This window comes from Orycteropus afer, unplaced genomic scaffold (genome assembly GCF_000298275.1).
Source record: "Orycteropus afer afer isolate SDZICR_OR568_19922 unplaced genomic scaffold, OryAfe1.0 scaffold00057, whole genome shotgun sequence".
Lineage (NCBI taxonomy): Eukaryota > Metazoa > Chordata > Mammalia > Tubulidentata > Orycteropodidae > Orycteropus > Orycteropus afer.
In genome coordinates this window covers 6118234-6143245 of record NW_006921644.1, presented here as the reverse complement: position 1 = coordinate 6143245, position 25012 = coordinate 6118234, and the positions used below count along the sequence as shown (strand labels likewise).

Genomic DNA, 25012 nt, shown 5'->3' with positions numbered 1-25012 from the left:
TTGGAAATAGGGTCTTTGAAGATGTCATCAGCTAAGCTGAGGACACTCCAGTGCAGGGTGGGCCCTGATCCAACCTTAGTGCTGTTTGTGCAGAGAAGAGACAGACAGACAGGGGAGGAGGGCCGAGTGAAGTGGATCTACAAGCCAAGGACACCACCAAGCACCTGGTCTACCCAAGGCTGGAAGGACCAGGACGAACAGGGAAAACATGACCCCGCTGGTGCCAGGAGTCTTGACGTGCACCCTCCAGATGTGTGGGAAGACCCACTTCTGTGGCTTCAAGTCCCCCAGTCTGTGGTATTTGGTGACAGCAGCCCTAGGACACTCAGAGACATTCTCAGGCTTGGCCTGCTGCACACGTTCACAGCACCCCCCTCCCCCAGCCTTTATGGATGGCGGAGTCTGCAGCCCATTTTAGGAAATTATTCCTAAAAGGTAAAAGAGAAAGAGGGGCCCAAGCCCTTCAAAATAAATTGAGCCCACTATTGCAGCAAACAGCTAGAGGGAGGCCGTGAGGTGACTCCAGCAGCCTGCGTCCCACTGCGCACCTCGCGCCTGGGGACAAGCACTGTTTGCCGCTCGTGACATCATGTGCTGTTAGCTAACGGCAGACGGTGTTTCACTGCTCGAACATGGCCCGTGCACACACAGCTCCGTTTGCCCGCACCTTTCCAAGACTTCACCTCTTACCAGAACAGATCTGCAGGGGCCTAAGGTTACAACTTAAAAAAACAAAACGGGTCTCTGGGCTTCTAGCAGGCCCACAGCAGGCCCCTTCCAGGCTACGGGGTGCACGCTAATCATGTGCCAGATGGTCCCCCAAAAGGAAGGCTCGCCATGGTTGTTCCTCCTCGGGCTCAGGCTCAGCGTGAGATGAAGCCAGAGGAGGAGGAGCAGGGGGCTGGTGGTGAAATCCAGCCCCCCCCCCCACACTGCCTGAAAGCGCACACCAGAGGCGGGTGGGAAGGAGCAAGAGTGTGTGCACAGCAAGGCAGCCAGCGGACCGGGCGGAATCAACACGACGGCTCCGTGAGCAAGCAGGAAAGAAACACCAGACGCCTTTTAATTAGAAGCCGTTTGGCCTCAAGGTGGTTCATCAAATCTCAGAACTGCAGCTCAGTCCCGTTTCCCCAGAATCCCATTAACGTGCTCCCTGAAACTATGTCACACTGTCAGTCATTCCCACACCACCCAAGAAAAGATCCATGGCCACGTTTGCCTCAGCAGTCCCTTGCCCTGTTGTAACTGCAGCGAGCATGGGCAGGACACGGAAGCCATGTCAATACAGGAAGGCATGTGACCCGAGGGGGCGGGTGGCACCATACCGTGGAAGGGTTGATTTCACTGGGATCCACATACATCCTGCTCACATCATAGAGGGAGCTGATATCTCTTTCCTGAAAAAAAGAGCAAAGAAAAGTCAACACAGCCATCCATGCTCTTGGGGTAGTATTTACATGCCCCAAGGGTTCAGGCGCCCCACTGGTTTCATAGGCTTTCAGGTCCCAGTTTTCGTTCGACTGTGAGCCAAAAGGCTGGCAGTTCAAATACACCCCGCCATGCTGTATCAGGAAGACCCGGTGATCTGCTTCTGTACGGATTACCGCTAAGAAAACCCGAGGGAGCCCTCAAATAGCAACAGGCTCAGCTTTGACCTGTCCTTAGGTGGACTAGCTGAGAGCTCAGTGAGTTGACTTGTGGCCTGTGGGTAGAGACAGGAAGCAGCTATACAGTTCTCTGAAATTTGGGAGCTTTCTCCAAAACTGAGCAAGGCTCCTCTCCTGGCCCACACTGCTGGGCACTGTGCCCCACTGTAAAACCAGTCCCACACGGAGACCCGCCGGCCTAAGGGCACTAGCATATATTGCCCGGGAGCCCACCACATGCACCTCTGCTAACTCCCAGGTCAGTGGCCTCGAAGGCAGCCATGGTGACGGCATCTACACCAGGGCCATTCTCCAGAGAGCTGCGTAATACTGCCCAATGCCTTCTCTCCCGGCTCTCTGGGCTCCTCACTCAGCCCTGGCCACGGTGGCCTCCGTTTCTCAGGCCCTGGGGCTGTACCGTGGTCGCTGCCACCGCCCAGAACCTCCTTCCCTCCCATGTCGCGATGGCTGACGCTCTCCTCCCCTGCAGGATGGGGCTCCTGAAGGAAGCCCTGTGACCCGCAGCGCACCATCGACTGCGGCCCCCACCCTCACCATGCCATCTGTTTGCTGTCCTGCATCATAACCCACGTTATGTGAAATCAGCTTAATTACACAATTGCATGTGATGTGTCTCCCCACCCTACAACCTACAGACACCATCCTGCAGTCCCCCACCCCGAGTCCAGAACCGTTCCTGGCACCCAGTTCATGAAGCCATCTAGCGAGCATGGAGACACGGTCATCAGATGGTGTCCCTCCACGCCAAACCTGCCGATGGCTGGGAGGGAAAGCTCGCATCTTACAAGAGCCCACCAGGCCCCATACGATCCACTCCCTACGAGCCCCATCCCCATTTAGTCCTGCTCCCACCGGTCAACCACTGGCCTCCAGCCGCTGGCTTCCGGTCTGTGACTCCAGCCACCCGCTCACTTCAGGCCTTTTGGGTTTGCTTTTCGTTCTTTCTACAGCACAACCCACTCCTCCACCTCCTCCAGGGTCTCCGTTCCTCGGTGAGGTCTGCAGCCCCCGCTCTGCACACGGCAGCCCCTCCCAGCGCACCACGCCAGCTGTGTTCCTAGCACACGCCGCCGGCCCCTCTGTATTTTCATGCATCGCCTCCTTCCTCCAGCAGAGGGCAGGGTCTCCACTGTGTCTATTTCGCAGCCCGAGGACGTCGGGCAGTGCTGGCCACGCAAGCGCTCACAGGTTTGCTGAGAGAACAGATGAACTGTAACCTCAGACAAGACCTGCTCCGCTGCCACCCGCAGCCCCCGGGGGCACCACCCACCATGTTGTAGCGCTCCAGCAGCTCGGGGGTCACGGGGTAGCGCAGCTTCATCTTGCGGTAAAGCGCGTGCTTCTCGTAGTAGCTGACCAGCTCCACCAGGCTCTCAAAGTAGGCCGAGGTCCCCAGCACGAAGTGCCGGCCGTCCCGGTTGATACGGCAGTGCTTCACCTTCCCCCTGGCCCTGGACGGGAGACCACACGAGTCAGACACTGAGGCCCCGGCAGCCAGACTGCGGCTGTACAGTCCCTCGGGTGAAAAGCAGCCCAGCTGCCCACCCATAGGGACCAGTGCAATGAACAGGGCACGGCCCTCCCACGGAGACAGCGCTGAGACCAGTCGCTGACCAGTCGGCACCGACGCGAGGCACCCCCACGAGTCAGAGGAGACCTGTGCTCCACACGGGTTCCAACGGCTGACTTTCCACACGCAGAATGCCAGGTCTTTCTTCTAAGGCACTCCAGGCAGATCTGAATCCCCAACCCTCTGGTCAGCAGGTAAGGACATTAACAGTTTGCACCTCCCAGGGACTCCAAGATGGCAGAAGAATCAACAGGAGGTCCCAGACAGGAAGAAAAATGTGTAACGAGACTCAAAATCATGAAGACCAGGCTTACTGGTCTGACAGACTTGGGTCTAACCCCCGAGACTAAGGCCCTTGGAAACCCGTCAAGCCTGGAACTCAGCTCATCCTTGTGGCTCAGCCAAACTACAGACAGGCCTATGCGGCGACCACCGCCACCAGAGACGTGCCCGCTCCTCAGAGCCATCGACCACAGGAGGTCAGGAGGGCCGCATCTGCCCGGGACAAAGCCCAGGAGGCAGGAGGGGCTGCGAGAGGACTAAAGGGAATGGAAACACAGGGAGGGAGAGGGAAAAGTGCCCTTACAATGGGAGACAGCCATCTATGTCACAAAAGTCTACCAACTATTGAACAGAAAACCAATCTGCTCTGTAAACTTCCACACAAATCACAGTAAAAACCTTTTTAAAAAAGAAATACTGCTGAGAGGCTATAGAGCCAGCCCCTCCTGCCCGATTCCCTCTGCCCCAAACACACGGACTTGTTTGGGGACATCCCAGGTGTTTAGATCAGGGCTCGGCAAACCGCGGCCCATGGTTCAGCCTCCTTGCTGGCTGTTTTTGTAAATAAAGTTTTATTGGTACACAGCCACGCAGATTGGTAGCATACTGCTGCCTCCATGGCAAGCTGAGTAGTTGCAATGGCAACCATACGGCCCACAGAACCTGAAACATTTATTCTCCAGGCTGGGTTCTGCTCCAGAACTCTTGGGCTGAATCCCCAGACCTTGAGACCTTACCTCCACCTAGTACAACAATGGATTTTTTTTTTTTTTTTTGTTCCCCCAAAAGGGAAGCAAACCTTTCATTTCTTCATTTGAAACAAGAGGCGGGGGCAGGGGACCTCTTCAATCTTACTACCTTTGATCAGCAAGAGCAGAAAACAAGTTTTGACCCTAACTTTACAGCCAAGGGGGAGTCTTTTGAGAAACACCTAAAGGCTTGGTTTCCATGTGTGAACCGTTCACCTTCTCACCACTCTGTCCTTCAGAGATTCATGTTTTCATTGTTTTTAAAAATATGCATTCGGGTGGACCATTGCTTTAAACAGTCCCTTAAGAACACACACCAGAAGCCTTCTGCTTCAGCGGCTTACGTGCAGTGATATTTTATTCGTTTAAATATTTATTTAAAAAAAATACTGCAGAGCGGAGAAACGAGGTGCAGATCGACACTCGAGTGGGAGACCATTTGTGTTAAAAACACAGAATACAACACCCACAACACACAGTGGTCTCTAGAGTTTCCATCCAGAACATGTTTCCACACAGACACACGTATGTAACTACAGTTTTTAAAGATTGTCCAGATGGGCACACAGTTAGGAAACTTCCTGAGCAGAAGGACTGAAGGGAGCTTTAAGCCTCTCTATAACGTTTTAATTTTTTATAAGGAGAATATATTCACATAATATTTATGGTATTAAAAATTAATTTTATAACTTTCTACAAAAGCTCTCTGGGCCCTGGGGTGTTGAGGTCGACAGCAGAAGTCAGGTTCTAGCTCTTATGTGACTAGGCGAGTGACTCGGTTTCCTCATCCCCACGGGTGGGGAGGCAACACCCTGCCTCCAGGGAATGTCAGGCTCCCGGGTGTGTTGGGCGATCCTGCCTCAGCCCTGAGCACGGTGTCTGACCCACAGCAGGGACTCAATGGGGGAATGGTCTACAAGACACGAGGACCAGCGGCCACGGAGTGGCTATGACCTGTGGCACCCCCATGTGGGTGTGAGTAGAACTGCACTCCACAGGGTTTTCAGTAGCTGGTTTTGGGGAAGTCAGTCACCAGGCCCTTTTTCTGGGGCACACACACCCTTGCTGTTCACAGGTGAACATGGTAACAGTCTGCATCACCCAGGAGACTCCCTTGCAACATACAAGCCAAGCCAAACCAGTCATCTTCCCTGGGAGGAAGAATTCAAAGAGGAGGTGAGGAGCAAGGGCAGCAGAGTAAGTGGCTCCTTCCAACCTCCCGGAGTGCTGCTGTAAGCCAGCGGACACCAGGGCTCGAGGTCCGAGCCCCCCCAAGAAGCTCTCACCCCACCAAGGCCCGCCTCCCACAATCACACCCAGGCGCCCACCTCATCTCTTCAGACGGATGTGAAGGCAGATGCCGCCCCTCCTGTGGAGACCCACCAGAAGTTCCCTCTGTGTACCAGAGCCTAGAACACTGCCTGACATACAGGAGGTACTCTGGAAACGTACGTGGGAGGAGGAAGCGGGAGGGGGAGGGGTTTTAGAGGCGGAGAGGGTGAGTCTGCAATTCTGACTAGCTGAGGACCAGCCTGTGTGACTCTAACAGGTCACTGAACCTCTCTGGACCTTCCTTGCAGTAACTGGACCTATCCCCCAGAAGCGGTAGTAGGGTCACTAAGACGAGGCCCAGAAGGGAGTCCGACGTCCCCGGCAGGTACAAGCAGTTAACACACTCGGCTTCTAACACAAGGCCGCAAAGACCTCCTTCTGAAAACTCCGTCTCGGGAAACTCTCCAGAGCACACCTGTGCTCTGACACCCACAGGGTCACGTGTGTCAGCACCGACTCAGCAGTAATGGGCAGAAGGGAGCCCGGTGAGTGGAACAGTCCTTACAGCCCACCCGGATCAGGATCACTGGGGTGAAATTAAAGCAGAGAGCCACAGTCCTAGAGGGGATGGTCCCTATGGCCTGCTCAGGGGCTGGGTGGCAGCTGAGGGTAGGAGGAAACCAGATCTATAACATCATGGATCAGGGCTGCCCAGGTTCAAATCCCATCTCTGCCACATCCTGGCTACACACTCCAACAAGTTACTTAACCTCACTCTGCCTCCGTTTCCTCCTGTGAAAAGCAGGGCTCGTGGTAACTGTGACCCCACTGATCGCTGGAAGATGCAATGAGCTTATCTAAAACACGCCATTCCAGAGGCTATCTACAGGACACAGACCAGCGCCCGGCACACGGAAACACCCCACCAGCGTAGGGAGCGTTTGCTATCATTTGTCTCAGTTGTCAACACTAGGCGAAGGATGCTATGTGGTAAGAGCTCCAGGTCTGAGTGAAGCCTACACCTGCCACGCCCCTCCGTCCTCTGCCTGCCCCGAGCTTCCTCTGGGGAGCGTGGAGCCTGCTCTTCCTGTTACCTGAATGTGATGGCGTAGGAGTCAGCACCTTCTCGCTTCCGGACCAGGAAGGCCCCGTCACGGGGCACCCTCATCAGCATGTCCTCCGCCTCCCCACGGCTCAGCCCGTCGTAGTACCACCTAGGGCAGAGGGTGGGAGAGAGGCCAGGTGGGAGAGGCTGGGGGGCTGGGCAGGACACAGCCTGGTAAGAGCTCGGCCCAAAGAGGGCTGAGGACCTCGCCAGGTGACAGAGCTCGACCCACAGAGGGCGGAGGACCTCACCAGGTGAGAGAGCTCGATCCACAGAGGACCTCGCCAGGTGAGACCCATCTGCAGGGGGTAGATCACCACCAGGTGAGAAGGGCTGCAGGGCACCATCCACCCTGGAGGGCAAGTGGCCTGCACACTACTATGGGTATCACACAGTGGCCTTCCCCTCTGTTGCCAAAAACTGTCATTTTTGAAGCAAACACCACAGCACAGCATGGGTGAAACCTGCGTACAGTGGGTCTGCTCAGAGCACAGGACACGAAGCCACGTGTCTACCAACCAGGCCAGGACTGAGGGGCCAGTGTCAGACATGTCTCAGACAACCTGAGGCAGAGAACCCAGGCAGCGGGGCTTGTTGTGCTGGGGGTGGGGGGAGTTGATTATTTTGTAAAATGTAAGAGTCAATTATAAAAACCAATGACAAAGGTGAGGACATTTAGAAGTGGACAATGGTGATGGTTATACAACATGGTGAATGTAGTTAATGTTGCAGAACTATACATGTGCAAATGGCTGAGATGGCAAATGTGTATATATATATGTATACATACACATGTGTACACACATATACACATGTCCACATATGCATGCATATACACACATATATACCCATGCATACATACACATCTATATACATACAAATATACATGTATGTGCACGCACATATACACACACATACATACACATATATGTTGTTGTTGTTAGGTGCCACTGAGTCAGTTCCTACTCACAGTGACCCTATGCACAGCTGAACGAAACCCTGCCCAGTCCCGTGCCAGCCTCACGATCCTCACTATACCTGAGCCCATCGTTGCTGCCGCTGTGTCAATCCATCCTGTTGAAGGCCCTCCCCTTCTTCGCTGACCCTCCACCTTACCAAGCATGACATCCTTCTCCAGGGAATGGTCCTCTCTGACAACATGACCAAAGCAGGTGAGATCAAGTCTGGCCATTCTTGCTTCCAAGGAGCGTTCTGGCAGCACTTCTTCCAGAACAGATTTGTCAGTTTTTTTAGCAGTCCACGGTCCTTTCAGTAGTTATTCTTCACCAACACCGTAACTCAAAAGCATCAACTCTTCCTCGGACTTCCTTATTCATTGTCCAGCTCTCACGTGCATACGAGGTGACTGAAAATACCACAGCTTGGGTTAGGCCCACCCTAGTCTTCAGAGTCATCTCTGCTCTTCAGCACTTTACAGGATTCTTTTGCAGCAGATTTGCCCAGTGCAACACATCATCTGATTTCGTGACTGCTGTTAACGTTGACTGTGGAACCAAGAACTAAGAAATCTTTGACAGCCTCCAGTTTGCCCACAGAATCTTTCAATATTCCAACTGGAGGCCTGAATTTTTCCTGCAATTCTTTCAGTTTGAGAAATGTCGAGTGTGTTCTCCCTGTTGGCTTTCTAAGTCCAAGTCTCTGCACATTTCATGATAATAATTGACTTTGTCTTCTTGAGCTGCTCTTTGAAATCTTTTCTTCAGCTCTTTTATCTTGTTATTTCTTCCATTTGCTTTAGCTACTCTCCGTTCAAGGGCAAGTTTCAGAGTCTCTTCTGACATCCATTTTGGTCTTTTCTGCCTTTCTTGTCTTTTTAATGACCTTTTGCTCTCTTCATGGATGATGTTCTTGATGTCATCCCACAATTCCTCTCATTTTTGGTTACTGGTGCTCAATGCATCAAATCTATTCTTCAGATGATCTCTAAATTCAGGAGGGATATAATCGAGATCACATTTTGGGACTCATGGACTTGTTTTAACTATCTTCAGCTTCAACTTGAATTTGCATTTTGAGTAGTTGACGGTCTGTTCCACAGTCAGCTCCTGGCCTTTCTTGGGCTGTACATATTGAGCTTCTCCACCCCCTTTCTACAGACGTAGTCAATCTGATTCCTGTGTGTTCCATCTGATGAAGTCCACGTGTACAGTTGCCGCTTATGTTGTTGAAGAAAGGTATTTGCAAGAATAAGTCATTGGTCTTGCAAAATTCTATCACGTGATCATCATCTTCCAGGACTCTATCGGACCATGTTTCAGTGCTATTCGTGAAGTTTTCCAGTACTGCATCAGACAGCGCTTCACTTCTACGCATAAGGCTTTCACTGGCCAATTCTCTGAAAAGTGGAGGGCCCCTTCCATCTTCTGAGTCTGTCTCAGTCTGGAGTTCTGCTGAAACCTGTCCACCATGGGTGACCCTGGTGGCATTTCCAACACCAGTGGCATAGCCTCCACCCTTATAGCAATACATAAGACACAACAGTATAACAAACTGACAGATGACTGGTGGACACATATACATATACACACACAGACATATTTATACACACACACATATACATGCATGTACATGTATACATACACACATACATATATACATGTATGTGTATATGTATTTATATACATACATGCATGCATTTATATAAATGCACACCCATATATACACATGTACACATGCATATACACAGTTACATACATATATGCATGCACTTATATATACATTATACACATATGCATACATATGCATCTTTATACACACATACATGCACAGCCACACATATGTGCATGCATACATATACACATATGTATGCATCTATATTTACATATATATCCATATAGTACATGTATGCAAACATTTATACACACATATGTACATACATACGTTGCACACTGAATTTTTTAAGGCAATCATATAGGTATGCAGACAGGAAAGCGAAAGTATAAGTTACTGCGTTGGTGAGACTTCCTTAGAACAGTGCCTTTCGAAAGCATTCTTCTGCAGAAACGTTTGTTCTTTCTCTCTACGGCGCGTTAACCCTTTGCAGGGCACAGCTGACACGCTCTCACTACTACAGAAAATTGGAGGGGGACCTTCACAATTATGTTTCCTTGTTTTCAAAACAAACAAAAGGTGCCTTGACAAACAGAGATACCACGAAAAAAGTCCCGACATCCGAACATCAAAGCCAAGTTGTCAGGATTACAGGATAAAGTAGAGGAAAGGGGAAGACAGGAAAGGGGAGATCGCGGAGAGCAGCGGCGGTAACGGGCAAGTGGGGCCCCCTGGCGAGGGGACGCGGGAACGCAGGCCCCGGACGCCGTGCGCTGCGCACGGCCCCTAACACCCGGCAGCGCTGCTGGGGCCTGCGACACTTACGGCTTGGACTCGTGCGGGTTGGGGTTGGGCACGGGGTCGGTAAGCCGCAGCTCGAACTCGGCGCAACGCAGGTGGTTCTCGCGGTAGTGCTGGATCAGGGCGTAGATGCTGCTGAACATGAGGTTGTCCGTCAGGAAGTACTTCAGGGTCCCGCCCTCCATGGTGGAGCGGATGCGGCAGTGCTGGACCCGGCCGGACCGCCTGCAGAGACGGGCGCCGTGAGTACGTGAGAACGGCAGAGCCGCCGGCCCCCAGCCCAGCCGGCTTCCCGGGAACACCCGGAGGGGCAGGCAAAGCAGGGCCCCCAGGGGGCGCACGACGCCTCTGGCCCCACAGGCCTTCCCTCTGGTCTCAGGCAGGCTGGGGCTTCCCTGTGGGCTGCCCTCGGTCCCAGCGCGTTCTACCGGGCCCCCTACCACCCCAGCTGAGAGGGAGCAACCCAAGGCAGGAGGCGTACCAGAAGGAGAGGGTGTAGTCCTTGGGGTAGGTCTCGCTCTCCCGCACCAGGAAGGTCCCATCTTTGCCCCCCGACTCGGTGCAGTACTCCTGCAGAAGCTTCTCTGCACTCGTCCTCTTCTCCACCTTTTTGTGGAACCACTTCTCCCCAAAGTGCAGCTCTGTGGGGGGCGTGTCCTGGGCCACAAAGGGCAGAGGTTTCCGTAAGCTAAGCCCCTGGACCAGAACCCAGCATCACCCAACAGGCCCTCTGGCATGTTATGAGCCTCCCTTGCTTGCTGAGACCAGAGAGACAAAGGTTGGCCCCTGCTGGCTCTCACCCCAAGAGGTGTGGGAAGACAGCAGACAGTGGTTGCCTTGTCTGCCCCCTGCTCCTGAGAGCTCCCATATATGGCGACCCAGGCAAGGGGTCCATGGAGTCCCTCAATGCTATCCTACGCTAAGTCTGCGAGTTTCAAAGCCTTAGCAGCTGTGCTCAAGAAACAGTACCAAGGACGGCCCACAGCTGAGGGACAGCAGGAAAGCCCGGAACCAGGCCAGGGCTTGGGGTTGGAGGGGCATCCACTGTTCCCCGTTATCCCCAGGGGGCACAAGCCACCACCTAAGGCTGGAGAGGCCCTTCAGAGAGCCTGGAACCCTACTGGTCAAGCATGTGGGCCAGCCAGCCAATCAGAATAAAGTAGGCAGGGCCTTGGTACCCAGAGAGGACCTCCACTCCAGCCTACTGGAGGCCCAGAGACTCAGTGGAGAAGGTCCTCAGGGGTCCTGAGGAGCAGCCTGGCTCAGGAGGCCAAGAGCGAGCAGCTGGGGGCCCACCTACCTGGGGCAGCTCCTCCTCCACCGCCTGCTCTATGTCGTCACTGAAGGACAGCTTGGCATCAGCAATGGCGCAGTAGTGCCGGGTCCACTTCTACACAGGAGACCACAATTAACCTTCCTGGGGAGGCCCTGGGAGGCCCCCAAGTCTCCATCCCATCAACCCTGGGCCCAGTACTGCTCCAACTCCGTCTGGTGTCATGTGACCATGCCAGGTTCCTAGACCTTGGTGGTAACTTCACTGAACTCAAACCCCTTCAGGACATTTCGTTATGACAACAGCTTACTTACTATGGGCTTCTTTTGTCACTTTGGGGATTTTTAAAATTTGTGTGTCTAAGGGTACATAGGGAGCTCTGGTAGCATAGTGCCTAAGGCTCTTGACTGCTAACCAGAAGGCTGGAAGTTCAAACCCACCAGCCACTCCTTAGAAGGAACATTGGGCAATCTACTTCCCTAGTGATACCACCCCGGAAACCCAAGGAGGGGTCGCTATGAGTCCGTCCCGATTAGACAGCACATAACAACAACATGGCATATTTGGGATACTTGGGAGTCTCGTCTGCTAACTGAAAGACTAGATGTCTGGATCTACGGGAGGCAACTTGGAAGGCCTGGCACTCTCTTTCCAAATACCAGCCATTGAGAACCCCGCAGAGCCCAGTGCTACTCTGCCCACGTGGTGTCACCACGAGTTGGAGTTGACTCAATGGTACCGGGTTACCAGTTACCAGATACGGTGTATTTAACTTACAGCCTTTTATGAGAGATGGGACTTTCTGGTGTGTTCTCATGACTTCTCCCTGTTTTGTCTCCTCGTAATTCTTTCAGAATTCTTTAAACCCACTTTTCTAGAGATCCATCCTTAAATATGTAATTGTCACTCAATTTTTCTTTTAACTTGTAAGCATATTTTTTTATGTTCCTATGTAGGCTATAAAAGCAGATGTGTAAAAATTTACACAAATGGATCTGCATGTTAGGTGATGGAGTATGAGAAGTCGATTTAGGGGCAGGTAACGTTAGTTCGCTAAATGCCTTACATTAACAGTGAGGCACAGGTGGTAAGGTGTGGTGGATGCTACTGCTGGGGAAGGCTGTATGGGAGCTCGGTCCTACTGAAAAGGAAACTACACACATGGCGCGTGTGCTCCCATGAGCTGGAACCAACTCGACAATGAGTCTGGTTTTCTGGCTTCAGATCTAACACTGCGTATGTAATTACTCTAAAATGAAGCACTAAAAAAGCAGAAACTGCAGTTCCCACATGAAGACGAGTTCATGTGACAAAAATCAACTAGGCTGAAAGGAGAGGAAGGCCAGAGCATCTTCAGATGTGCCGCGGGCTGCGGGGCTGCGGGGCCGCGGGCAGCGTGTGGGGGCGGCCACTGGGCCAAGGGCCCCAGCCCCACCTGGTCGATGGGGTCCCACATGTACAGCTCGCCCTGCTGCTTCTGTTCGTCCTTCTTGTCCTCCACGTTGACGTCCACGTCCCCTCGAGGGCCCAGCTTCTTATGCTGGGGGGGGGGAAGAAGCACAGAGCGTGAGCCCCTGGCAGCCCGAGTTTGGGATCAGCCGGCGAGCAGCGTGCACCCACACCGCCCCGTCTCAGGGCCTTTGCACGGTCCGTTCTCGCCACCTGGCTTCTCTCTCTCCATCAGGTCTGTGCCCAGCATCAGCTCCTCAGGAGAGCCGCCCCTGTGCACTTCACCTAAAAGGAGCCACACATCCCCTCCCACCCCGCCACTCCTCGGCCGCTTGCTCCATCTCACCAGTAGCCTTACATCATCTAGCTACTGAGGTGCTGTCTCCTCCACCTTCCCTCAGAACATACACTCCACAGTCCCTGCAGGCCATCATGGAAGCGGGGGACATGAAAGGGACTTGTGGACAGTGAAGCCCCACTGAGTTCCACTGTTGCACAGCAGACATGGGACACACGCTTGGAAGCCAGACAGACGTGGCCTCCAATTACTTCCTTAGCAGGGACTACCGCATTTATTTTCTTCATGTAACGCACCTGCTTAAACGCTGCACACATGCATGTAACATGTAGAGTGCTCACAGGGCATGAACGAACCAGGGGCTTGTACAGTTTGCAAAAAACCGTATGATCCACGTGCATGCTTTGCATAAAAATACAGTAACTGTGTGGCCTTGCCTAAGTCATTTAACCTCCAACCACAGTGTCCACATCTGTCAAGTGGGTGCAGGCTGGGGGGCTGGGACGAGAATGAAGACGAGAACGTCTGTGAAGGTGCCTAGCCCAGTGCATGGCACACAGCGCACCCCTTCCTCTGAGCGTCACAGCGGACGAGTGGAAGCCGCCTTCCCGGCTTCACACCCACCAACGAGAGCTGGGAACCCCAGGACCTGCTCGGAGAGCTGTGCGAAGGGCGAGACGGAGGAGCCAGAGGCGCTGAGGCAGCAAAGAGCAGAGGCAATGATGTGGCTGCAAGGACTCGCTGAACCAAAGACCCGAGACACGGGGCCCGCCACAGCCCACGGCTGCTGTGTCCTGCCTTCACCGGGCAGAAGTGTCCCGTGGAAACTCAGTGCTATGGCCCAGCTGCTCGGGGTCTTAAGGAGACCGTGGGGGCTGCAAGCAGTTAATGCACTTGGCTGCTAACTGAGAGATAACTGCGTCCACTCCACCCAGTGGCCCCGGGGGAAAAAGTCCCAGAGAACTATTTCTGAAAACTCAGCTGTTGAAACCCCGTGGAGCTCAGTTCTGCTTTGAGACGCACAGGGGAGCTAGAGTCGGAGCTGATGGGACAGCAGCTGGTTTGGCTGCCAGTGCGGTGGACGCAGTTCAGCGCTTGGCTACTAACGGAGAGACTAAGGTTCAAGTCCTCTCAGAGGTGCCTTGGAAGAAAGGGCTGGCAATCTGCTTCCACAAGGTCATGGCCACTGAACACCTGCTGCAGCTCAGCTCAGCTCGGAGACACATGGAGCTGCTGTGAGTCAGAGTCAAGTGCATGACCACTGCCTTGGGCTTCCTTCTTTCTTCTTTTGTCTCTTTATAGCCTGAACCTCCCACTCATCTGTCTGTTTGTTGCACTGTGGTGGCTTTTGTGTTGTTATGCCACCAGTATTCCAAGTACTAGCAGGGTCACTCATGGTGGATAGGTTTCAGCAGAGCTTCCAGACAAAGACAGACTCCAAAGAAGGAAGAGGTCATTTACTTCTCAAAGAACTGGTCAAGGAAAACCTTATGAACAGCAGTGACACTGTCTCTAATCTATGTCATAAATAACTGACACCAATTCCCAAGCACGACCCAGCCTCTTTGGCATCCCCTGCTCCCGTGGGCACAGCGCTCCCCAGAGTTACTGGTACTCCATCCCCTTGGGGTAGTTAAGGTTGTTGTCAACTTGGCTGGGCCCAGTTGAGTGGCTGGGCAGCTGGATGTAGTTATTCCCCATGGTGACACTGGTAATTAATTCCATGGTGGCATCTACTGGAGCAAATGAGTAGCTGCTTTACGGATGTGGTCTGCTTCCCGTATATAAGCTGCAACTTTGAGGAAGACCTCCAGTTTTTTGAGCACAGTTGAACCCTGCATGTAGCCAAGCTGTTCAGCAGCCTGCCCGACCCTGCCAATATTGGGACTTGAATTAGTGGCCGCCATGTTGTTTGGTAACATCGGGACTGTACCTTTGTACTTGTCAACCTTGGGCTTGTCAGTCTCAGCAGCCAGTAGCTGTCTGAGTGAAGAAAAGCCTCCAGCTTTAGTGGGCCGGGTGCAAAAGGCAGAGCTGAAGCCCAAGGTTGAGGGGCATTCACCCAGCCCGCCCCTAGAGTCTGGCACTTTGAACTCAGACTTCTAGCCTCCCAAACTGTAAGAGAATGAACTCCTGTTTGTTGAAGCCACGCCATAGGTGGTATATTCCTGTCAGAGCGGCACTAGGGAATCAGAACAGCTCATCACCCCACTGCTGCACAGGGCCCATGGCTTGCTAACTGTCTCCATGTCTGTAACTCATACTAGACTGAGGCTCCCAAGGGTCAGAGCAGGGTCTGGGCGCCTGGATCTCATCCAGCTCCTAGCACAGGGCCTGACCCACAGCAGGGGTGTGGGAGGGTTGCCGAATGAATGAATGAATAAATGAACAAAGGAATGGCCATGAAGGCTGGGAAGCACTTCCTACAATTCTGCACACAGTCTTGCATGCTGTGCTTGGAGTGAGCTAAGAAGAGGGCATCTGCTACTGTCCCCCGAGACTGGTGGGGACAGAGAGGCAGTGAGAGGCTGTGGGACTTGCTCGGGGTCGGGGTTAGTAAGCAGAGCTGGGGCTCAGATCCGGGCCCTGAGCCACTGGGCCCCAGCAATGAATGAGCACAGCGCAGCCGGGGCCTACCTTGATGATGACCTTCTCACGCAGCTGGCTGGGCGAGGGCAGCTGGTCGGCACTGGCCTCCGTGGGCTTCACCAGCAGCGTGTCACCCAGTACCTCCCTGAACACCTTGGCCATGTAGCGCTGCTGTTCCACCCCACAGTGCTGCTCGATGGACAGGATCACGGGAAAGCTGCAACAGAGAGCGGCGGGGCTGGGCAGCGGGCACCGGGCGCCACCGCGCAGGCCACGCCCCCTGCCTGCCCACAGGGAACCCAGGGCCAAATGACCTCCCTGAGAGTGGGCACCAGGCCACCCCTCAGGGCACACGCTCTGCCTGCCCAGCAGGGAAGCCGGGGGCTGTCTGACCCCAGGGAGAGCGGGCACCAGGCCACTGCTTGGGCACACCCTCTGTGCCTGTCTGGGACCAAGGTTGGGGTCTGCTCAGCACGGCGGCAGTGGGCTCTGGGCTTCTCCATGATCCCCCACCTAAAGGCACCGACCACATACGGGGGCAGGCCCTCACCAGCCAGGCCTGCAGGCAGCTCTAGGGTGATGCAGGGCTTCCCAAGCTCCGGCCCTCTCTCCCAGCACCTCCCCAGGGCACGTCGTGTCTGGGTACAAACCTATAGTGCCTCCCCCACTTGTCTTTCAATCCACTCATTTCTTCTAAACTGGGAGAAAATAAAATAGGTCCTTACATGTTTTTGAAAAGTTAAAACCTACAGGAAGGTGGGAAGATGGAACAATGAGTACTCATGTGCCTGTCATCAGAAGTCACCGGTTCTGAACGTCTCCCACCTCGGCTTCCCTGTATGCACATCAGAGACTCCCTGAGGGATGCCAACAGTCAACCCACTCGGCGGCTGTGAACCAAAAAGCCGGAGCTCTGAGTATACCCAGAGGGGCCTCAGAAGACAGGCCTGGTGATCTGCAAATGCAGCCAGTGAGAACCCTACGGGGCTGAGTTCCAGCCTGACGCATGCTGAGTGTGTGTGCGTGTCTGTGGATCATGGGTCACTTCCACCTTCCGGCTGCCGTCAACAGTGCTGCAGTGAACACTGGTGTGGCTACATCTACTGGACCCTATGATTGTCTGATTGATTGTTTTGGTTGTAAACCTAGGAATGGAATCGTGAATCACCCCAGTTTTAAGATGTAGAAAGCACAGCACAGAAGGTACCCTCCCCCACCTGGTAACTAGCAGACCTGGGGATTGGCACTGGACCCGAGGGTTCCAACACCCATGCTCACGGACGCTCTGCCACGTCACCAGTGTTCAGAATGACCCTCACTGCACTGAAGCTGCAGGAGGCTTCTTCCCAACTACCACAAGTGACCGAGGAGCTAGATCAGGGGTCAGCCAGGGATGGTCTGCAGGCCTGCCACCTATTTTTGTTGATAAAGTTTTATGAGAACTCAGCATGCCCATCTGTCTATGTTCTGTGGCTGCCGTCAGGCCTGACAGCAGACTGAGTAGTTGTAACAGAGACTATCTGGCCTGCAAAGCAGAAAATACGTGCTGTGGGGTCCTTTACATGAAACATTTGCCGGCCTCCATCCTAGACTGAGGTCCAGTGGTGACACAGAAAAGTAGTCTGAGGAGCGACCTCAGTATTAGTGTGTGCACGCTTGGGGCCTCTGCACCTCACCTATGAAGCGGGGACAACTGTGCCAACCATGCAGTGCGGAGCTCAGAGCATGGGCACCACAAGCCCAGCACTCAGCCCGGTCCTTGGGAGGCCCGGGAAATACGGATCCCCCGTTACTGCATGCGAGTTCCACATAGCAACGGACGCCTGGGCGGGGCTGGACAGACAGGGGGCTGGGACAGCCCTGGTGGCGCAGTGCCACTGCCAACCAGAAGGCTGGTGGTTCAAACCCACCAGCAACTCCCCGCAAGGAAGACTGGGCAATCTACTTCCATAGTGACACTGCCTCGGAAACCCAAGGAGGGGCTGCTATGAGTCAGATCTGACTCGGCGGCAGTGAGTTTGCTTTGGTTTTTGGTTTTCACTCTTGAAGGGTCTGAGGATGGGGCCAGCTTGTGAATGTGGAGGTAGGGCGGGACAGAGGTTGGGTTAGCCTTAACCCTGCCTCAGGCTCAAGAACCTCTCAGGCTGCAGGGGGCGCCAACACTTAGCTAAGGACTTAGCAGTATCTGGCCAAGGAGCTCTGGTGGTGCCGTGGTTCACGTAATCAGCTGCTAACCAAAGGGGTGGTGGTTTGAACCCCCAGCCACCCCATGGGAGAAAGATGAAGCAGTCTGCTTCCACAAAGACCGACAGCCTTCAAGACCCTGTGGGGCGGTGGGGCGGATCTTCTCCATCGTATTGGATGGCTATGAGGAAACCAACTTGAGGACAGTCGATTTGCTTCCCCGAGAGAAAGAAAGAGAAAGAGATTGAACGTGTGTGCGTGTATGAGACAGAGAGAAGAAGAGAAGGACTAAGTTTGTCTGATGCGTGGAAGAATACATGTGTGAGTGTGTGTGTGAGCCCTCTGTGTGAACAAAATATACTGTGAGTGAGCACACTGTGTGAACGTGTGTAGCAGTATTGTGTGGTTGAGTGTTTATGTGTGAGTACACTGTAAACGTGTAACAGAGGGCATATGTGTGAGTGTGTGAGCTCACTGTGTGAACATGTATAACACAGTGTTTGAGAGCACGTGTGTATGTGAGAGCACATTGTGTGAACGTGTATAACAATATTATGTGGGTGCGTGTGTCTGTGTGTGAGCACACTGTGAACATGTGTCACACTGAGAGCGCATATGTATGTGTGTGAGCTGTGTGAATGTGTAACATACTGTGTCTGGGAGCATGAGTGTGTGTATGTGTGTGTGAGCACACTGTGAACGTGTGTCACACTGACAGCGCATATGTACGTATGAGCTCACTGTGTGAATGTGTAACATACTATGTTTGAAAGCGTGAGAGTGTGTATGTATATGCGAGTACACTGTGTGAACGTGTGTACAGTATTGTGTGGTTGAATGTGTGTGTGTGTGTGTGTGAGCACACTGTGAACGTGTGTCACGCTGTTTGAGAGCATATACGTTCATGTGTGAGCTCACTGTGTGAATGTGTAACATACTATGTTTGACAGCGTCAGCGTGTATATGTGTGCGAGCACACTGTGTGAATGTGTGTAACAGTACTGTGTGGCTGAGTGTGTATGTGTGCTTCTCTCTCCCTGGACGCAGACACAGAACCCCAGCCGCCCCTCTGTCTCAAGAGCAAACCATCTGGAAAGCTATCAGCCAACTGACCTTGAGGTGACAAAGGCGTGGTCTTTGATGGCCTGCACAACATCGTCAAACTTGATCTTGGTGGTGCGCGTCCAGCCGTGGTAGATGATGGGCTTTCCGTCTGGCCCGTCCCAGCAGTCCACTAAGGGGAGAAGTGACGTCCTCAGCACCCTGCCATCGTCAGCTCCCCAGCCACACGGCAATGGGCAGACATACTGCTCGGCCCCGGAGCCGGGAGCTGCCCTGGGTGCCCACAGCCAGCTTCGATCTGAGGACGCAGCGCTCCAGACCGAGTGATTTCACGGGGGTGGGGGAGGGGTGCTGCAGACACGAGCACACGCATGTACCTAGGGGCTCCTCAGATAGTATTTTTAATTATAAGTAATTCTTTTGGTTTCTTGTAATTCTAATGCAGTAATAGATTTGTCCAAGGGGGATTCTTTTAAATGATTCTTTGTTAAAAATACGTTTCATTTTCTGATGTCACCTGTTCAAAGCTTGGCTTGCTTTTGCTGATAGTGGACGTGATCCGAGCTGTGAAAGGGTCCTTCTTAAAGGCTCACAGCGAGATGTTCTAACAGACACAGACACCCCACACGCTCAACAACCAGAGGTCACTTCCAAAACCTGTTCTTTCACATTAGCCTCCCCCTCTTCCTCACCCCGCAAAAAGACAACGGAGAAGAAACTAGGGCAGAGCCCAGAGGAGTAAGTGCAACTGAAGGCTGACACCGTGATGTGTGTTTTCAATAAAAGGGGGCCTATATCAGAGTTTGATACCTTTTCTGCACCACACCACCTGTGGGCCATCGGTGCTCAGGTGAGAGGTCGGGAGGGGAAGGACTGAAGAGGTAAAAGGAACTAGGCCTCCATGGACTGCCGAGCCACAGATGCTGGCCTGCCAACTGCCCATCAAGGACAGTTAACAAAGCCACCTTGGCTACCAGCCTGCCAGGTCACTGGGCACATCAGGATGGGTTCCAGCTACCCAGAGTCAATGCCCATCAGAACAGAGTTGGCACCAAGTAACCTAGCTCCAAGAGGGTCAGTCTCCTCACCACTCCTTCTCTTAGGAACAATGTTCTACAAAGGTCCTTGTCCCTCAGCACAGATGCTCCAGACACCAGGGTCCCTCTTGGCCTGTCCACCCAACTCCACTTGAAAAATAAAAACCACTTCAACAACCGCACGGCCAGTCCCCCTTCACCATAGTATCAGGCTTGGAAAAAGCTACTCACGCTCAATGCAGCGGCAGCCCATTCGCAGACAGCGAACATACGCCTCCGTGGACGACTCACTCCGCAGCTGGTCACCCGTGAGGTACCTGAAGGGGGCGGCAGGCGTGTGGGGGGCACCCTGAGGAACTCAGCCTGAGCCCCCAGGGGCCTGGGTGCTTCCTGTCTAGAGAGATCCAAGCTACTTTCATAGGATGCGAACCTTGTTGATCCAAGTGGGCAGGTTAGCCTTATAGGAGAACCCAGTCAAATAGAGCCAACAGGGAGACTGATGGCCGATGACAAACGCTCAACCGCCATGGCACAACTGCCACACACAGCCACACAACCACCATGGTTGCACACCAGACACTCAGCTCCACACACCCACACAACTGCCACGGCTACCCACCAGAAACCCAGCTCCACACGCAACCACACAACTGCCATGGCCACCCACCAGACACCCGGCTGCACACACAGCCACAACCACCACAGTCACACACCAGAAACCCAGCTCCACACGCAACCACACAACTGCCACAGCCACCCACCAGACACCCAGCCGCACAGCCACCATGGCTGCCCACCAGACACCCAGCTCCACACACAGCCACGTAACCGCCACGGCTGCCCACTGACACCCAGCACCACACGGCAGGGCTCCTGACCAGACACAGAAAGCCATTTAGCAACTACTGGTGGATGAAGCAGCTATGAACCTTGCCCACCCGAAGGGCGATGACGATACTTCCTACCCTTATGGCTGTGCTGGTGGCCGAAGCCCGTGGCTGCTGCATCCCCCCCCCACACACAGCTGTACTTGGTACCTGTGTAGTGCCCGCTATTCTCCGTTACAACTCCACCTCCCACCCCACCCCTTTTTAAAGCATTTATGTTCCTTAACTGTCTTCTATGTTTGTTAGGAATCACCATTCTAAGACCCAAACTCTTAAAGCAACGAGAAGGGGAGGGAGCAGGAGATGGAACATGAACAAGGTCCGTGGAACCAACCTGACCTGCGAGCCTGCACCTTCTGAGGAGCCTGGAGGATGAGCACAAAGGGCTCCTCTCAGACCCACCAGGAACGGCTCTGGGAAGTGCCGAGCTGGTGCTCCGAACGCCCGTGGCCCACAGACGGCACCCTCTCACCTCGTCAGGCTGACGGAACGTGGCAACATGAGCCCGACAGCCATCTCTCCCTCCGTCCCGTTCTCTCCCTGTGCAGTGGGGGGCATCTTCCAGAGGGTGTCCGACACGTGCTTCTACTTTAAAGCCGTCAGCGGGACGCTGGCCTCAGGAGAAGGGCAGCTGCCCCTCTGACGTGCATGCTGCTGCTCCAGCTGGCCCTGCCGGCCCCTCCTGCCACTCAGCCTCTCGGACCCTTCACTCTGGCTCACAGACGTCTCTCCGGGCTCCTGTCCCCGGGCCTCTGCCCACACCACCACTCCTTGCCTCCTCACCTGTTCCTCTCACCAGCTCCTGCTCATCCTTACAACCCACTGGAGGGAGACCTTCTCTCTAAACACAGTGCAGAGTAGAACCACCTCTGTCCTGCTCCCACTGGGCCCCTGGGGGCCAGGCACAGGGTAGATGGTCAAGAAATGTGAGCTGGGTCACTAATCAAACTGACTTCGATGTGGCCATGATGAGAGCCCAAACCAAGAAAACCAGGCTTTGTTTTGTCTTCTTAATTTATGTCTTCTGTGAAGGTTTATGTAGCAGTTTAGGTTACCATTCAACAATTTCTGTACAAGTTGTTCAGTGATGCTGGTTACAGTCTTCACAAGCATGAACAGTCTGGTTAATTCCATTCTAGTTGCTCCATTTCCATTCATCTAGTTTCCCTACCCCCTCAGCTTCTCATCTTTGCTTTAAAGTCATTGTGGACCATGGGATCTCACATCTTTAAAGGAGCACAGTACTTACAGGTCCTATATGTTATTTTTAACTTTTTAAAAAATATTTGCAGTGTTCTGTCCCCTCCTCTCCTAGCCCTAGAGCCAACAAAGAAAGTTTCCTTATATAAAAACCTGTCCTTAACTATTGACAATTAACACCATATTTCTCCTTCTGTGACTGGCTATGTAATCTTTTTTGAGACAATTGATTTTCAGCTGCCAGGTGACTTAAGGGTTAGTTTCTGTTCCAGGTTTGAAGAGCACAGTCTCAGGACATCATCTAGTCTCAACCACACAACCACCACGGCCACCCCCCCACACCCTTCTGCCACTTCCACACACAAGAGCAGCACACGGAATGCAGCCGTGTTGCCCTTGTTCTGCCAGCCCCATCGCAGGTCCCCTGGAAACTCACGTGTTATGTGACGAGGAGATCCAGTAGTGAGACAAGGGGTTGTTCATGTCCTGCATGTCAACCACGTCATACTTCTCGTCCCAAATGCTGTTTTCCCGTGAGAACAGGTACATGAGGAACTGAGAGAGGCACAAACACGAGACCAAACCGTCACACGGGTGTGAAGGGTCGCGTGTGGTGCCTTCCGACCTGTGCCGTCAGGGGAGTGGGCAGCTCTGATGGGTGAAGTCCACACATGACCCCAGGCTCGTTTGTGGAGGTTTTCAGTGCAGAACAGCAGACTGTGAAAGGCTGTGCTGACCCAGACGTGCTGCACTGAGCTGCGTGCCATTTTCTTTTTAAAGCCCATCCTAATACAGTTGATACTACAAGAACACGTGCTTCCCCAACATAACCTTCAGGAATTCCCGAGTCATGCCAACTACTAATGTGCTTGGCTCCTAACTGAATGGCTAGAGGTTCAAGTCCACCCAAAGGTACCTCGGAAGACTGGGAGGTATGTCCCAAAAGTCAGCCACAGAAAACCCTGTGGGTGCAGATCTGCTCTGACACGTGGTTGTCATGAGTCACGGCTGACTCCACGGCAACTAATTCCATGTAACTTTTCAGGCATGATAATAAAGTGGATGTTTGTGAACCCACCACCCAAGTCAAGAAAAAGAACATTACCAATATGCTGACATCTAAAAGGGACGGCATTATATATAAAGATCCCAATTCCTAGCCCCTTTTAAAAAAAAAAAAAAAAAAATCAGAAGATTGACTGACACTGGACCCACACTCTGCTCTGGAAGCAGTCCTTAGCTGGAGCAGATGCTTCCCAGGTGCCCTCAGCCCCCTCCCAGCTGCCGAGCCTGGGCCTACATCAACCACTCCAACTGCCAGCGAGCACCCCTAACCTCGGGACTTTGTTCCTGACAATTTCACGGTTAGACTCTCGCTAGCAGCAGACTCCCCCTAGTGGCGGAAACAATGAATACACTCTAACAACACGCAATAGACAAAGATGTGAGAGGGCCTGAACACTCCAGCAACTGGGGGAAAAACCAGCTTCTCACAGAAACATTTGAAGCAAAGAACCAGCAAACCAACCTCTGAGGACCGAGAAATGAAGCAGAAGGTCGGCCCATCCAAACAGCAAGCCCAGTTCACTCACCTCGTCGACAAACAAGAAGGGTTCAGCCGTCTCCCTCATCGTGTCGTCGATAAACTTCGTCATCCGCTCGCGGACTTTGTTCAGATCCTGAGCCCAGGGCTCCTTAAGAAACAAAGAGACACAAGACATCACCACAAAGAGGACAGACAGCATTCCTCACCTCTCTGGGTCTGGTTGAAATCACAGCCCGAAATGCCACCAGAAATCAGAACCAGCCACTCTGGCCAAGACCACAGAAGGTCCTGGAGAGAATGGAGACACTGTACAGCAAAATGCAAAATCGTGAAACAGACCAGGAGTGACGGTCTGCTGGAGACTGGGGCCCTCAGATACCCCTCAGGCCTGGAACCAACCCCATGGAGATCACCTTTCAGCCAGACAGAAAGCCCTATACAGTGAACAACACTCATAAGAACATGCTCCTCAGAACAGCCAACCACACAAGACCCAAAAACAAAGCTCTGAAGGCAGGGAGAAGCAGGAGAGAAGGACGGATGAAAGCAGGAGCTCAGGGAGGAGTGGGAGGAGGGCAGTTATGGAGAAGATTGCAACTACTGTCACGAAACAAAATGGGCATAAACCGTTGAATGGAAAACTAACGCACTCTTTAAACTTTCACCCAGACCACAATGAAACATTCAAAAATGCTCCGAGTTCACACACAATCGATCGCCACATCTGCAAGACTTCCCCTGTGCATGGTCTATGGCAGGAATCAACATCTTCTTAGAGAAGCAGGCATCATACATTTTAGGCTTTGCAGCTCTGTGCTGCAACCACTTGACCCTGTGGGTTAAGATATGGCCACAAACGGATATTCCAATAAAACTTTATTTACAACAAGCAGGGGGCTGGACTGTGCCAACTCCCACGTTATACTAGCATCAAGAATATGTGCAACACACTTCCTACTTTAGCAAGTAGCGACTGGGATCTTAAAAGTGTGCAAGCAGCCATCTAGACGCAACAATGGGTCTCTCCTCATCCAGAGCAAAGAAGAATGAAGAAAACCAAAGACACATGGAAACAATTAGTCCAAGGGACTAGTGCACCATGTGATCCTCAGCCTGTATGACTATGAGACCAAAAGAACTAGATGGTGCTTGGCTACCACTGTAAACCACCCAGAGGGGGATCCATGCAGGAGACCCTGGATAGAGAGGGAGAAGAATGTGGAACAAAACTCAAAATCAGGAAAAAAAAAAGGGACCAGGTTTGCTGGTCTGATGGAACCACTGAGACTTTGGCCCTTAGCTGCCCTTCAGGTCTGGAATTGAACCCACTCCTATGGCTTCCAGCCAAGCAACAGACAGGCATATGAGCTGAACATTTACCTCAGGTAGATACACTCCTTGGAGAGAACAATCATGGGAGAATAGAAGGGCTGTGTATGCACAGGGAGACAGCTCAGGGGGCAGGAGTGC

At 53.0% G+C, this 25012-nt stretch overlaps 1 protein-coding gene across 1 annotated transcript in view; it reads right to left on the bottom strand.

Moving 5' to 3' along the window:
* Positions 1-25012, bottom strand: part of PLCG2 (phospholipase C gamma 2) — a 154322-nt gene that overhangs the window by 34402 nt on the left and 94908 nt on the right. Inside the window, exons 9-20 of the mRNA XM_007939124.2 lie at positions 23589-23690; positions 22433-22551; positions 20141-20226; positions 18924-19044; positions 15675-15843; positions 12726-12830; positions 11318-11407; positions 10499-10674; positions 10042-10242; positions 6635-6754; positions 2938-3118; positions 1326-1397 (exon numbers count right to left, since the gene is read on the bottom strand). Coding sequence (XP_007937315.1) covers positions 1326-1397; positions 2938-3118; positions 6635-6754; positions 10042-10242; positions 10499-10674; positions 11318-11407; positions 12726-12830; positions 15675-15843; positions 18924-19044; positions 20141-20226; positions 22433-22551; positions 23589-23690 — 1542 coding nt within the window. The remainder of the gene's footprint in view (positions 1-1325; positions 1398-2937; positions 3119-6634; positions 6755-10041; positions 10243-10498; positions 10675-11317; positions 11408-12725; positions 12831-15674; positions 15844-18923; positions 19045-20140; positions 20227-22432; positions 22552-23588; positions 23691-25012) is intronic.